At 46.9% G+C, this 15,426-nt stretch overlaps 1 protein-coding gene across 8 annotated transcripts in view; it reads right to left on the reverse strand.

Moving 5' to 3' along the window:
* Positions 1–15,426, reverse strand: part of CSMD2 (CUB and Sushi multiple domains 2) — a 684,208-nt gene that overhangs the window by 177,418 nt on the left and 491,364 nt on the right. For all 8 annotated transcript variants that reach the window (XM_053267555.1, XM_053267553.1, XM_053267554.1 and 5 more), the window contains 3 exons: positions 14,375–14,531; positions 8,096–8,287; positions 2,802–2,928 (listed from right to left, as the gene is read on the reverse strand). In XM_053267555.1, coding sequence (XP_053123530.1) covers positions 2,802–2,928; positions 8,096–8,287; positions 14,375–14,531 — 476 coding nt within the window. The remainder of the gene's footprint in view (positions 1–2,801; positions 2,929–8,095; positions 8,288–14,374; positions 14,532–15,426) is intronic.

Below are 15,426 nucleotides of genomic sequence, written 5' to 3' on the forward strand. Positions count from 1 at the left end.
GGGGGGACGCCAAGCTTAGTTTCCACTGCTCTTGTGGGTTGTGAATGCAAAGAGATGGTGGTTAAAGAGGGACAGTCCAAGTATAATGCCAAACCTGTCACAATCCTGGGTCTGGAAGCCTCAGGCTGAATGGGGTGGGGGGATGAATCTGGCAGGGAAGCTCAAACCCTGCTGATTATCTCCCCTCCACTATAGCCAGAAAAGTCTCCCTACCGGCATCCTAAGACTTGGGGGACTCCTCTGATGACCAGCCTCCCAAGGTAGAAGCACCCCACCCTCAACAAAGCCAGCACTCACGGAATAGGGCACTGCCCCTTTAAGTTCTGCTCTTGGAGGAAAGTGGGCAGAGCTGGAGACAGGAGTCAGAGAGCAGGACTGACTGGAACTTTAAGATCCCTCAGGGTCTAGTAGTTAGGACTTGGCTCAGGTTCCATTCCTGGCCAGGGAAGCCATTGCTTTCAGGGGCTGGGGCTGTAGCTCAGTGTTAGAGCATCTGCTTTGCATGAAGAAGGTCCCATGTTCAATCCCGAGTAGCATCTCCAGGTAGGGCTGGAAGAGAGCTCTGTCTGAAACCTTGGAGAGTTACTGTCAGTGCCAGTCAGTGTTGGCAATACTAAGCTAGGTGGAACACTGGTCTGACTAAGTATAAGGCATAAGAACATAAGAACAGCTCTGCTGGATCAGGCCCAAGAATGCCCATCTAGTCCAGCATCCTGTTTCACACAGTGGCCCACCAGATGCCACTGGGAGCCCACAGGCAGGAGCTGAAAGGGGCAGGCCCTCTCTCCTGTTGTTACTCCCCTGCAACTGGTACTCAGAGGCATCCTGCCTTGGAGGCTGGAGGTGGCCTAGAGCCCTCCAGCTAGTAGCTGTTGATAGACTTCTCCTCCATGAAGTGATCCAAACCCCTCTTAAAGCAATCCAGGTTGTTGGCTGTCACCTCATCTTGTGGCAAAGAATTCCACAAGTTGATTATGCGTTGTATGAAAAAGTACTTCCGTTTGTTGGTCCTAAATTTCTTGGCAATCAATTTCATGGGATGACCCATGGTTCTAGTGTTATGCAAGAGGGAGAGAAATGTCTCTCTCTCCACTTTCTCCACACCATGCATGATTCTATAGACCTCTATTACGTCTCCCCGCAGTCGCATTTTTTCTAAACTAAAAAGCCCCAGGTGTTGTAGCCTCGTCTCATAAGAAAGGCAGCTTCCTATGTTCCATTTGAGAAGGACATCCTCCTGTCCCTGGGTGGATGCTCTGCACTCACTGCTGCTACACTTGGAGCTTGTCACGTCCTGAACATGCCCCGAGGAAGAATCCTTGCTCCCATTTCAAACCAGCTTCCTGCTTTGGCTGGATGTCCTTGCACCTCTGACCCAGGGCTCCCTGGAACCAGCGAACCCCGGCCTGGAACTGAATAGCCATCGTTTAGACTCCAAGCCATGGTTTGCATTCCAGGCGCACACGCAGAAGAGGCCTGTTTTCTTAGAGGGGAGAAAGCTCTTGGCAGTGCACATACAAAGGACTGCAAGTGAACAGGACTAAAGTTTAATAAAGCAGTAATATTGTGCAGCAGCAGCAAATAACTTGATTTTCTCCCCAGCAGAAAAAAAACAAAATAAAACAATAAAGCACATTTCAACTGACAGTTCGTACTGCAAATATAAATTAAAAACATAGGGACTGGCATTGAAGGGTATGGAGAAAAGAACTGGCAAGGCTGTTCATTGCCTGCATGGGTGTGATCCAGGAGCGGCTGGTCGAACCGAGCTGGGAGAGGGGTGTCAAAGGAGGCACAGCTGCCTCTGCTTCCCATAGCTTCGCTTGCTTCTCCCTCTCCTGTCCCGCCCTTTGGCCAACTGGTTAACCGCACAGCCCTACTTGACTAATGGCTAGCCTGCAGGCAACGCAGCTCTCATTAACGCTGGGGGTGGGGAGAGGTGAGAGAGAGAGGAACAAACGGAGCCCTGGGAAGGAGAGGCAGCTTTATGGGCTGGGGTTTTTTTTTGACAAATTGGAACTCACAGGAAAGCCAGCTATTTGGGAAAACTCCTTGGGAAAACTCCTGGAGATGCTGCCAGGGATTGAACCTGGGACCTTCTGTGTGCCAAGCAGATGCTCTGCCACCGAGCAATGGCCCCATCCCCTAAAGAGAATATCCCCAGGCCCAGTGGCCTTTGGCTGGGGATTATGGGAGTTGAAGTCCAAGAACATCTGGGGGCCCAACGTTGAGGATCCCTGTCGTAGAGCACTCATATGTAGTCACCCATCCATATACAAACCAAGGCAGATCCTGCTTAGAAAGGGGCCAATTCATGCTTGCTACCAGAACAGCTCTCCTCCCCAAGTGTGCTCTTAAACTCACAGCTCACTGCCACGAATTAATCAACTAAGGCTCTAGTTGATTAATATACTAAGAAACGCTTCTTGCAGTCCTATTTTTAGCCTACCCCTCTTTATGCCAAATAGCAAACACCGCAGAATAAATTAGGCAAAATAAGAGAAATCATGCTAATGTGGGTAATTTGCATAATTCACACAGGCTGCATAAGTCAGCTGTTCTTGCCAGAGACTTTTGAGTTATTTTGGAAAAGAATTTCTCAATTACATATTTAGGTTTTTAAACACTGAATACCAATAAACCGGCGCTGAGTTGCCTGCGCTCCACCGACACTGATCACGCAGGCTGGCCTAAGAATTGCTGCCAGGTAGGAAGTTCTGCCTCGCTGGGCAAGTGTGTCTTGGGGTGCAGAGCTAGGTGCCCAGCTGGCTCCTCCCAACTCTGTGGTGTGACAAACTTACCCGATCGTGCAGCCGGCTTCTGCCTCAATGGTCCAAACACAGTTGAGGTTGTGGTCGTAGGGCGTCGGATACCCAGGGGACAAGATCCTTCCTGAAGACTCGCCTTTGATGGTGCCCCCACACTCCGCTGAAAGAAACAACACCACCATTCAGCAAAAGGGGTTCATCTTGGTCTCGGCAGACAACTTTTAATTTGCGTCTTTCTCTTGGGAAGTGCACCTAAGCTTGTTATAGTCCATGCTAACTGTGGGCCTAAGGGGTGCAGGATCACAGTAAGTATACATAGGCCCAGGGAGGTGATCAACCCCTGCTAACTGGGCAAAGAGACACCTTTTTAACGTGGTGATTCTCTTTATTTAGCAGGGGGAGAGAAACTGGCCCTCTCCACCCCCAGCTCAGCATCCCTCCAGTGACTGTTGCTGGTGTCTCTCTTCTGTTTCTTTTTAGACTGTGAGCCTTTTGGGGAAAGGGGTCCATCTTTTATTTATTTATTTATCCATTCATTCATCTCTCTCTCTCTCTCTCTCTCTCTCTCTCTGTAAACTGCTTTGGAAACATTTGTTGAAAAGTGGTATATAAATATTTGTTGTTGTTGCTGTTGTTGATCATAGAGACAGAGAGAGAGTGTGCAGAGAGGCATTTTTGAGGGCTGCACCACAATTCTACCTATACTTTCCCCTGAGATTTTTACACACAGCTTTACCACAAGTTTACAGGGTAGCTTTACTGCGAACTCAAAGTTGTCCCCCAAACCCAACACAAACAGTGGATTTTTTTCACACCGGATATAAATCAGGCTACACTCTAAAGCACAGTGAAAAACCCAAATTGTATGTGAACTGCTCCCCGATAACTTGCAGGGACTTTGGGGTAAATCTGGCCAAAACCGCCCTGAGCCATTTTGGAAGGGCGGTATATAAATCAAATCAAATCAAATCAAATCAAATCAAATAAATAAATAAATAAGTGAACACACTCTCTCCATTCTGGAGGAGATGCGAGTTAAAGGGCTTTAAAAGCCCCATGTGAAAAACGTCCTGGGGAGGTCCACCAAAGTCTGAACCAGATAATTTTCTGGTACTAGTGCTCAGTATTAATACACTTCACCTTATAACCCATGGATTGCCAGCTGAGGCAGCACTGGGGTCCATCACAAGATTTTGTTCAGCCATCCCAACCCAGTATTGTACCAGCTTTCCAGCGGGCTGAGAATACCATGGAGGAGGACATAAGGGTAGATATGACTTGACTTCCTGTTCTGACCAGCTTCAGCAAGGGCAGAAATATTATCTATCTATCTACCATATTTTTATACCACCTGATATGTATATCTCTAGGCGGTGTACAAAATTTAACACACAACATAAAAGACGCAAAACAGGTAAAATTCCACAAAACACAGTAAAAACAATCTGAGAATAAAAACAAGTCACTGAAATTAATTTCAGCTAAAAGCCTGTGAAAACAGGTGCATCTTGAGGGCCTTCCTATAGGCAAACAGAGATGGAGATGCTCTTATTTCAACAGGGAGCATATTCCAAAGCCCCGGGGCAGCCACAGAGAAGGCCTGGTCTCGAGTCGCCACCAAACGAGCTGGCAGCAACTGTAACCCGACATCTCCAGAAAACCGCCATGGGCGGCAGGGTTCGTGACAGAGAAGGCCCTCTCTTGTGTATCTCAGCTCCCACTTCTGCTCCTGCACCATCCCTCTATTTGGAGCATAGGCTCAGCACCCAGCCGAGGGCAACGAGGAGGCACTTCTGACCTCAGTGCAGCTGAACAGAAGACGACGAGGAGAGGCCCCTCCCACCCTCACGTCGCCCTCCTGTACACTCTGAGCTGCCATTGTCAGCTCCAGGATTACAGGCACCCTTCACAAGGCATGTTTAGTCGGCAGCCATCACTGGGAAGAAGAAGGGCATCCAGCTTCTGACCCTTCTGAGAGAACAGCAGCACTGCTAGGATGCTAGGCCCTTGGCCAACATGGGGAATCTCTGGCAAGTCAGAGAGTAAAGGCTGGTGTGGACCCCGCCAGGGGCGTGGTGAGAGGCAGCTTTAAGGGTAAATTGATAGGGGCTTATCTCTGCTCTCACTACACCTGAACGCTGCTCGGAACAGCAGCACACTGGCCAGCACCTACTATGGTGGGGGATCGCCTCCACCACTCACCTGGCCTCCGGGAGGTGGGGGGAGGGATTGGCTCCATGGAGGCCAGGTGAGCGGTGGAGGCGATCCCCCACCATAGTAGGTGCTAGGCGGTGCACTGCAGGTGTGGCAAGAGTGGAGATAAGCACCTACTAATCTACCCCTAAAGGTGCCTCTCGCCACCCCCACCCCAGTTTTACGTATCAAAAGAAGAAAAGTAAAGGCCATTCAAAGTCAAAGCAGAGAGGTCCAAAATATTTTCCGAAAGGACTAGCTCTTTCATGCCAGTGTGAAGTGCATTCACAGCTCCAGCTACCTGCTGCTCTAGCAACCTTTCCCCCTGCTCTCCTCTAAGTAGATGATCTCCTTTTTCTTAGGAACAAGTGAAATTGTCACAAGGCCCGTCAAATTTAGCGTTGTGATGATGATGTGACAGGTGGCAAATGTGCCTAACAGAAGGAGGGCAACCCTTACTCGGAATTAACTTTGTTTGATGCATGGAGTAGCCAGCTCTAACTGACTATGTGATGACATAATATATTCCTAGGAAAAAGAAGCTTGACCTGTTTGTCTTTTAAACGGCACCTCAGCAGCCAGTCAAGGCTGCAAAGACTCTCACTTCGCAGATGCTGCCTGAACAACAGATATTGGGAAGGGGAGCCTGAATGTTTAGTGGGAATCTGCAAGCAGCACAACTGTGAATGATGCTTTTGTTCCCTTTTGAACCCTGAAGAATAGGTGGGCAGGGTATTTTTGACAGCTCAAGAGATCTTAGGAAAGCACTACAGACACAGAGCAACCTTCAAATCTGGCTCATCCAAACCTCCCATTTCCTTCTTTTACAAGACTGCAATGGACCCTGAAAATGTTGTGAACCGAGTGGGTTAGACATTAACTATGTAAATAAATTACACTCATCCAAAATGAACATTACCCACTAATATATGTGAAAGAAAGGGGCCCTATTTTTATTTCCAGACAAAACTCAGAAAATAAAGCTGGAAATCCAAAAGACAGAGGCTCCCTTGTGGGTGATTGGAGCCAAACTGTTAAAAGTAAGAAATTGCAATGAAAAGAGGACCTTGATTTGTATCCTCCTTGTACACTAAAAGAGACAAACAGCCACGCTCCTATCGATTGCCTAGTTAACCTGAAGGTTATTAGAAAGGGCCGGCGTGAAATCTGCAATGGAAACACCAGCAATTAAAACTACTGCTGGCGTTTAAAAGTGGACCGGATGAAGCACTAGTAAGTAAATCTTCTGGAACGGTCCTGCCATTGATTGATTCCTGCTTTTAGAGCTGGTGCTTCCACCTTACTGCATTAGCTCATGCAAAGCAACCGTCAGACTCAGTGTCCGGGTCGGACCCAAATCCAGACAAGGAGGGAGTGTTCCCTCCAACGTGGGCTCTTGAGGTCGGTGGTTTTTGCTAGAGAAGAGGAAACCAGGGCGATTTCCAGAGGGTAACTTTAAATGGCTTTGCTACGTAGAGGCTTGGTGTGTGTTCGTCCGATCTGGCTTGCATAAAGGAGCCGCAAGGTGCTGTGTGCACAGCCACAGACTGCCTTTAGATATTACCTCGATGTTTCGGGCTTAAAGCGTTGTATGTGCGTTACAAAATAGTAGCTGACTTGAGAAAGCTTTGAAGGCTAGCTGGGTTTCCTCAGAAGTCAACAATTCAGTTCAATGGGCTTCCTCCCAAGATTGTAGCTGTAGAAGTGTGGCTTGCACAGAGGCAGACTATTGTACACACACAAACACACACACACTTTTTTTTTTTGCAAGGATCCGGAGCTCTTGCCCAAATTGCAGGATGGGGCCAGAGGAAGACCAGCCACCGATTAAAAACAGCCACTGGTTTCAACCCACAACTCGTTCTGAGGGTGGAAGGCACTGCAGCTGCTGTGTGCAAGGCTTGGTTGGAGAACACACCAGTGTTGTCCTCTTGAGCCTTCTGGAGACTCCTCCTGAGCCTTTTGGAAGCTGGCGCCCATGCACAAATTCACCAGGGCAGGAGGAGGGGAGGCTAAGCCAACAGTCACCCCGTCCACCCTTCCTCTTCTCTCTCTCTCCCAGGAGAAAGTGGTGTAAAATCTGACAGCAGCTTCAAAACGTTAGGGTTAGCCACGGGATTTTACACCAGTTCCTCCCACACAGTCTGGAAAGCACCCAGGAGATCCTGCTCTGTTGTCCAGGCAAAAGCAGGATGCCAGATTCTGTGTACGTATATAACCTGAGCCTGGCCATTGGACTTTGTACTGCCTACCACTCACAAGGGAGATTTATTATTATTATTGTTATTATTAATGGCATTCTAACAAATATGCATATACCATTTCCCCACAAAAAACTGTTTGTTTCCCAGCGTGGTTTATACAGAAAGGTCAATAAGATGGGCTCACAATCTTGAAAGGCATATATAGTAGACTAGACACCAGCCACAGCCAAGGGAAGGATGGCTGGATTGGGACACTCACTCTTCTCCTGCTAAATCTAAGAGATCCATCACTTTGAATGGTGCCACTTTGTTCAATTCGCAGGGTAGGACACTCCTATTCCCCTGCTAACTGAGCAAAGAGGCACCTTTGAAAGTGGCGATTCTCTTTATTGAGCAGGGGGAGAGCAACTGGCCCTCTCCACCCCCAGCACAACATCCCTTCAGTGGCTGTTGCTGGTGTCCCTCTTAGGTTTCTTTTTTAGATTGTGAGCCCCTTGGGGACAGGAAACCAATTAATGTATTCATATCTATGTAAACTGCTTTGGGAACCTTTGTTTGCAAAGTGGTATATAAATATCCATCGTATTCGTATTCATTCTAGTGCCTGTCCCAGGTAGCTCACCAGGTGCCAGCCTCAGGCCAAAAGGTCCCTAATCCAAGCCACAGTCCCCGGCAGAAATGTAGGGATGAGTTACCATGTCGAAACTGACTCATTATTTGAAATCAATGAAAAGGGAACCAAGGCAATTAGAGCCTCACAGTCCCTGAAGCCCAAGATGAATTATCTCGGCAATAATCCTAACCCTTAAGATAAAACAAGCCATTTTTCTACGTCAACTGGCCTATGGGGAACATGCCACATGGCATCTGTTAGCCATGGTGGAGGTTCATAGCAGGGTCTGGCGGTCAGACGGAAGGGAGGAGTCATACCTACGCAGGTGGGGAGGAGCTGATCCCAGGCGCGGCGCTCTCCAGTCAGGCACGCCAGCACCCGGCTCCCTCGTAACATGTAGCCAGGATCACAATTAAAAGAGACAGAGCTGCCCGCAAAGTGCCCTTCATCGCGGACTTTGTAGCCAAACTGCGGGATGCCAGGGTCCTCGCACTTGATCAGCTCAAAACCTGGAAGCAGAGAAAAAGGCAGCTTGTTACACTGGAGAGATGGCCCAGCCTTTGCTAGAATATCTGACTTCCAGGCTGTTTCCAGGCCCTAATCAAAGTGCTGGTTTTAACCTTTAAAGCCCTAAATGGCCAGGGACCAACAAGTAAGCCGAGAGAGTGCCTTGCCCCATACGCCCCTCCCCGTCCCACACCTTGAGATCTTCTTCAGAGGTCCTGCCCCCAATGAACAAAGGTGGGCGGTTAGCAGGGGGAGGGCATCCATTTATGGAACAACCTCCCCAGTGAGGCTCACCTGCAACAAGGTCAGGACGTATCTGGGAAGTGTGCTTCCCCACTTCCTGTGTCGTGACACCGCAGTCCCTATGCAGACAGCAGGGTGCCGTTCACATTTCCAATGCCTTGTTTTGGATTTAATCACTGTGATGTAGTGCTATGATGTTGTGTATCTGGCGTTAAAAAGTTGCTGTTTTTCCGGGCTGTTAATTTTCCTGAGACTGCTCCCCCTGCTGTTTATGTTTCGAATGCGATTTGCCAGAACGGAAGCATTTTGCTGCTTTTGAGGAGCTAATCTGGAAAGCACCCTGGACCCATCACTTTGTTCTTTTAGATACCAGGTGAAGACCTCTCTGTTCACCCACACCTTTAAAAAAGGTGTTTTTGTTTTAAAAAAAGGTGTGTTGTTGTTTTTTAAAAAAGTTTGAAAAATGTGTTGTGTAGTATTGTATTGTAATCTTTTGTTTTGTTTTGATTGTATGTTTTTTTCCATTGTTCCACTTTGTGAGCCACCCAGAAAACAACTGTTATGGGGCAGCCAAAACATAAAGTTGTTGTTGTCGTTTATTTACGATCTTAGATCAAACATCAATATACACGGAATATACACAGTAAAAAGAGAAACAATAATGGAAACAAAGTCTAAAATGTCATCAAATATATAAAATCAGGAATCTTTGACAGTAACCGATTGCTGTGCTCTAGCTTCTCTTAGTTTGGTCAATGTATAACAAAATTTAGCAACCGCCAGGGATATTGTTGGGTCCCTGTCTTCTAATAAGCATATAAGAATTGTCTCCACTGAGTGGCTTTGGAGATCTTTCAGATACTGAGATAAAAATAAATCTCTTTCATCAGTATAAAGTGGACAATGTAACAGTGAATGCGTCAGTGTTTCGGGAGCAGCTCCGCAAAGGCATAGTCTCTCCTCATAGGGTTTTCTCTCAAATTTCCCTACTAGCATCGCTGAGGGTAAAGCATTCAAGCGAGCTCTTGTAAACGCCCAGCACAGCTTTGGTGAATAGATTGTATAGAAATAAGAGGCTGTGACCCAGTCTTTCTTAGTGCTTAGGAATTGTAGCGGCCTATTTACAGAGGCCCTTTCCTCCTGGAAATTTATGTCCCTAAGCCTTTGTTTAACTAGGGATCTTGCCGTTGACTCACCCTGTTCTAACAATTGTGTTGGGCAGAAGCCCATCTTCCGGAGTCTTTCCTCAACCGTCATACACCAATGGGGTTGTGGGGTAGCGGCAAGGAGATGAGGTATAAGTCCTGCCGGGTAAAGATAAGTCTTAATCCAATACAGGATAATGAGCAGCCAGGCCCTGGTCTCCAATTTCCATAGCCCAGTCTCCAGCCGTATTAAGGAGTTCGGGACGCATTTTGGTACCCCCAATAGTGATCTCAGAAAGCCCGATTGTACTTTTTCTAAAGCTTGTCTTTTGGCGGTCTAACCTGAATCCCATATAGCAGCTGAGGTATCACTTTAGCCTGAAAGGCCTTATTAGCTGCCGGAATATAGCCACCACCTTGTGCCCAGAAAAATTTCCTGATTGCCATGGAAGATCGAGTGGCATTCAATTTAGCGGCACTGGTGTGCATAGAGGTACCGCCATTAAACTGAAACACCACCCCCAGGTATCTGTAAGACTTCACCTGCTCTACTCTGGCACCACCTATGGACCATCTAAAAATCCGTTGCTTCTTTGCAAATCTCACGATTTTAGTTTTGGTGTAGTTGATTTCCAAAAATTCTTCATTGCAGAACAAACTCAAGCATTCTAACGCTCTTTTTAGACCAACTCTGGTCTGTGACAATAAGGCTGTGTCATCTGCATACATCAGGATAGGTAAACACCTGTCCCCTATCTTTGGCACGTGAGTTTCAACTTGCTGTAGACGGGTGATTAGACCGTTTACATAGAAATTGAAAAGAGCTGGGGCTAGTATGCATCCCTGCCAGACCCCCCTTTCTACAGGGATCTCTCTGGATAATTGGCCATTGTGGTCACATTTTACTCTCAGACTCGTGTTCTCGTAGAGTTTATATATTAGAGATAGCAATCTCTTGTCAATAGAAGAGTTTGCAAATTTCTCCCACAGAGCATCCCTGGATATTAAGTCAAAGGCACTCTTAAAGTCTATAAAGGCGACATATAAAGGCGCCTTTCTGCCCTCAATGTATTTCTCTATTAAACTCTGGAGGACCAAACAGTGATCCATCACAGATCTTCCTTTTCTGAACCCCGCTTGTTCTTGTTCTAGAATGTTTTCTTTCTCCATCCAGTCCAACAATTTTGAGTTTAGATGTTTAGCGTATAGCTTACCAATTACGCTTAATAGACTTATGGGTCTATAATTCGACGGGTCATCAGACGGGCCTTTTTTGTGAATTGGAATGACAAAGTTGTAATTCGTCCTCCTCCACTGAGCTACTCTACGTCATCATTTCATTTATTTATCTGTCATATTAGTACACCGCCCCAAACCGCTTTCTCTTGGCAGTTTACAACATAAAACCAGTTAAAACAGAAATAAAAACCTTCAAACACATTTAAAACCTCAAGTCTAGTTAAGAAGCTTGGGTGAAAAAATGTGTCTTTAGAGACTTTTAAAAAGTTGTCAGAGGTGGGGAGGCTCTTATTTCAGCAGGAAGCACATTCCAGAGTCTTGGGGTGGCAACAGAGAAGGCCCGCCCCTGTGTACTACAGACTAACCTCTCAATGGCCGGTGGGGTTCATGACGAAGAAGATGTTCTCTTAGTGAAGATGTTCTCTTAAATACCCAGGGCCTGAGCTGTTTAGGGCTTTTTAGGTTATAACCAGCACCTTGTATTTTGCCCAGAAACGTATTGGTAGCCAGTATAGTTCTTTTAATGTAGGAGTAATCCCAATGTTGGTCTCCTTAGGGATCTTAAAATCCAAGGAGATAATTAGGCAGCAGATATGGGACACAACAACTCAGGAAGCCAGGGCCCAAGTCCGACTTTTACCTTTCCTAGGTAATGCAACTCACCTTCATAGACCAGCAAAATATTGCCATGAACTTGTCCTTGCCGACCCGAGAAGGGCATTTGCCATGGCATGCTTGAATGTGCTGCCCTCAGCTTTTTTAGAGGGTCACCATTTCGGTATTCCTTTCTCTCAACCGTTATGCCCATGTCAGTCAGGAGCGGTTGAGACCATTGATCATATGTTGTTTCACTGTTTGTTTTATAGTGATATTCGCCTAGCACTTTCGTCACCTATTTTGTTAAGATTCCCAGGTAGGCCACTGGCCTTTTGTGTGTCTCCTCTTGTCCAACAGTGATATTAATGTTTCCACCAAGGTGGGAAAATTTTGCTACACTGCAAGCTTTGTAAGGAAGCAATTGGTAAAATCATGAGTGTCAAATGTACTATAAATTGTTATATCATAAACGATGTTTGTTAAAAATACTGGCAGAATCATGGTTGCTGGAGGTTACTACTTATCTATTGTGTTGTATTTTTGTCTGGTCAATGACTGAAATAAAGATTTCATTCCATATGGGAGTAATATGGTCTCTTTGAGGGGAGAGGGAACCCACACGGATCCCCCGGAGGCTATAGCAAGCCCCCCGAAGGGGCTACAGGTAGTTACTTTTCATTTTACATTTTAAAAAAAAGTTTGCGGACCTGCCGGACTAGACCGGACCAGCAGTTCGGTTCTGTTCCGGATGGAACCAGGGATGGTGGTGGTTGTTTGGTTCGATCATGAACCCACAAACCCACGAACCCCCAGACCGAACCTTTGGACTGCCGGACCGGTTCTGCACATCCCTAGTTGGAGACAGGCCTGTAGTTGCTTAAATTAAGCGTGCCAGTACTCACACCGAGTGTGAGTTTTTGGCCGAGCCAAAAACTTGCAGATAAGGAATATTAGCTCAGAATTTGGGAAGGTGTGTGTGTGTGTCAGGGGAGAGGAGGAAGCAGAATGGAATTTAGCTCTTTGCCTTACTTTGTCACAACCTGCTTTACATAAGTGGCAGCAGAAGTCCTACTGGGAGCTGTCATCTACACCCCAACCCCCCACCTCTGCAATTCTATAGAATAAATCCTTTTCCATCCAGAATTGCCATTGAAGCCACACTCTATCACTAATATGTTTTGTGCCTCCCATTTTGTGCCTGGGAAAAACTGCTGAAATGCCCTCCGCATTTCACTACCACAACACACCTGGGTGAGGTGAGTGGGCTTTGGGAGTAGAACTTTTAGGCAACCACCTCTACGGTTGGAAATGAAGGACTAGGGATCTCTCCACCTGCTGTCTGTGCATGGCTGAACACAGCAGTAAGCAACTGGCGCCCCCTGTGCAGGACCTAACATGCAAAACTAGTTCAGCACCCAAGCCATGTTCTTCAAGCAACTGGAAAGAGCCTTCTAGCTTCAAGTCAAGTTCCTTACAGCTGGTTACAAGAGGCAGAGGAAATGGCCAGGAACGGACAGTCGGCACGGCCTGTCTAGGACACAGCTTCCAATTTCCAGCTGGGGCCATTTTGCGACCTGAAAGTACAGCAACACTAGCTCTCCCTGCTGGCTCACTCCTGCACACAGGCCAAGACGCAGGCAGAGGGCGCCTTCCCCAGCTCCTCCTCTTCCTCCACCGCCATCCCATGCGCAGAGTACGAAAGACTCTGTCAGTCGTCTCTTCCTTCAGCATCTCACAGAAGTGCTTGGAATGGTGCTTTATCCTTCTGTTGGATTTTATCATTAGGTGACTGCTGCTGCTTCTGTGACGGTATCGATTTTATGTTTCGAACTTCTATTATACTTGTTTTTCATTATATCAATTGTACACTACCTTCGGAGCTTGATGTTGAAGAGTGGCTTATATGCCCTTTAAACACATAAAAAATAATGCCCGCAGATGTTTGGCCCCCTTTGTCCATGGTCTGGCTCACTGCACGGGCAAGAGCAGCTGAGGGGCTCCAGTGAGGGGCCTCTGGCAGGACCTTTGCTGGGAAGAAAAGGACCTTAACAAGCATTTTATCTGCCCGCAGTCTCAGGAAAAAGAGGCACAGGAACAAAATAGCGTACAAGTATATGAGAGAGAGTGTGTGTGAGAGAGAGAGTGAGAGTGAGAGAGAGCACGCCAGATTGGATCCTCTGAGCTTCCAGTTGCCAATCCCTACTCTGTTGGATCACACTGGCCCACATACTCCAGTTTTCTTTTCTTTTTCTCTCTTTTCTAAATGCATTTTTGAGCATTTATCAACCAGCCTGCTGCATGCTGCAGAGAGTAAGGCTGAAAGTGTGTAAATGTATGGGGGAGCTTGTATCACTTTTGAAATATAAGAACACCTTAATAAACACTTCATTTGAAAATCTGTTACATAAATACTGAGTAGAATAATTTCATTAATAATGGCATTTTTGCTGATCCACGCAAAGATGAAACAAACAAAAACCAGATAAAGCAAGTAAACATGGTTTTTGGCAGAGGAGTAAATGCCAGATTCATTTCCAATGGAGTGATTTACAAATGTTATACAATATTCACAGGAACTAACACTAATGAATAAAAGGAAAAGGGCGTGCTGCTTGTATTTGGAGCGAATGATTGCTTGCTCGTTTCCAAGCAGGACAACAATAAATGGCAAGCAAACCTCCCAGAAAGACTAAGGACTGCCCTTGCATCTAGTTGCCCTTCTCTGGCAAGGTGGCCACTGCGTAATAATTGCACAATAATTCTGCTTCCAACACTATCGTTACATGAGAAGAGTGGGCCACTAGCAACAGGCTCAAGAAAAGCTTTCTTATAGTGACGCTCCAGCTCTTCTGCCATCACACTTACTAGAGAACTGCAGTTCGAAGCCTTGACTGGTGCTGTTGCCATCTGAGATGAATTCAAGCCACATGGTGCTGGAGGTGCTGTTGATGCTGTGGCCCAACATCTCTGCTCGGCTGAAGGAGCCCAGGAGGCGAGCAGAATTGTTGTTGCCATCGTAAATCTGGAAAACAGAGAGAATTCGCAAATGGGAGGTGGGGGGCTTCCTTGACCCCAACTCCTTCTGGTCAATGGAGATAGGAAACCTTTGGCTAATTTCATATATTTCCTGCTTATATAACTCTGTAAAGCAAAGAACATTTGTGCCATAATAAAGAACAATTTATATCAAGAGACCAACCAAGTGAAGAGAGGAGACTTGGCAGATAGGAGCAGCTTAGTTTTCAAAGGGGTCGCCAAGGGCGATGAAAGGGGGTTGAGCACCTTCCCTGCCACAAGGTGCCTCCCTTTCTCCCATATAAAGGCATGACTGCCATTTACTCCTATGGTGAAGAGGAAGGTGCTGCACTTGGGGGGCACAATTGTGGTGGGCACAAAGACTGCTCTCCTCACTGAGGTGCAGGGCCTGATCCTTTCTTGCACGCAACAACAGCCTTGCGGACCCTTGCAAGTGGGCTTTCCCAATGTCCAAAGTGCTCCCCACCTGGGCACTCTTAAGAGCAGGGTGGCAAAGCTGGGGGATGTATTTCTGCTCAGCACTTCAAGGAGGTGGAAGTCAGGCAGAGAGAAAAAAGGCAGGAGAAAGACGTGGGCAGGGGAAGGAGGGGAGGGAGGGAGGGAGGATGACGGACCGATGCAGCAGAAAACTATATACAGATATTAAAAGAGGGCCCCAGTTCTAGACTGGAATGAAAGGTGCTCCCTACTTTCCCTGCACCACTACAACCCAGCCACCCGGGAAGGAAAGAGCAATGGTGGTCTAATGCTGTTTCTGGAACATCAGTCTTGTCCTCTTGGAGGCAAAAGGCAGAAGTCCAAACCACAGTCCCTGATATTGTGCCATCCCTTTAAAAAGAGGAAAAGCTGTCCTAAAAGGTTGTTATTCCCATGTCCCCAAA

The sequence above is a fragment of the Hemicordylus capensis genome, chromosome 7 (assembly GCF_027244095.1).
Source record: "Hemicordylus capensis ecotype Gifberg chromosome 7, rHemCap1.1.pri, whole genome shotgun sequence".
NCBI classification, from domain to species: Eukaryota; Metazoa; Chordata; class Lepidosauria; order Squamata; family Cordylidae; genus Hemicordylus; species Hemicordylus capensis.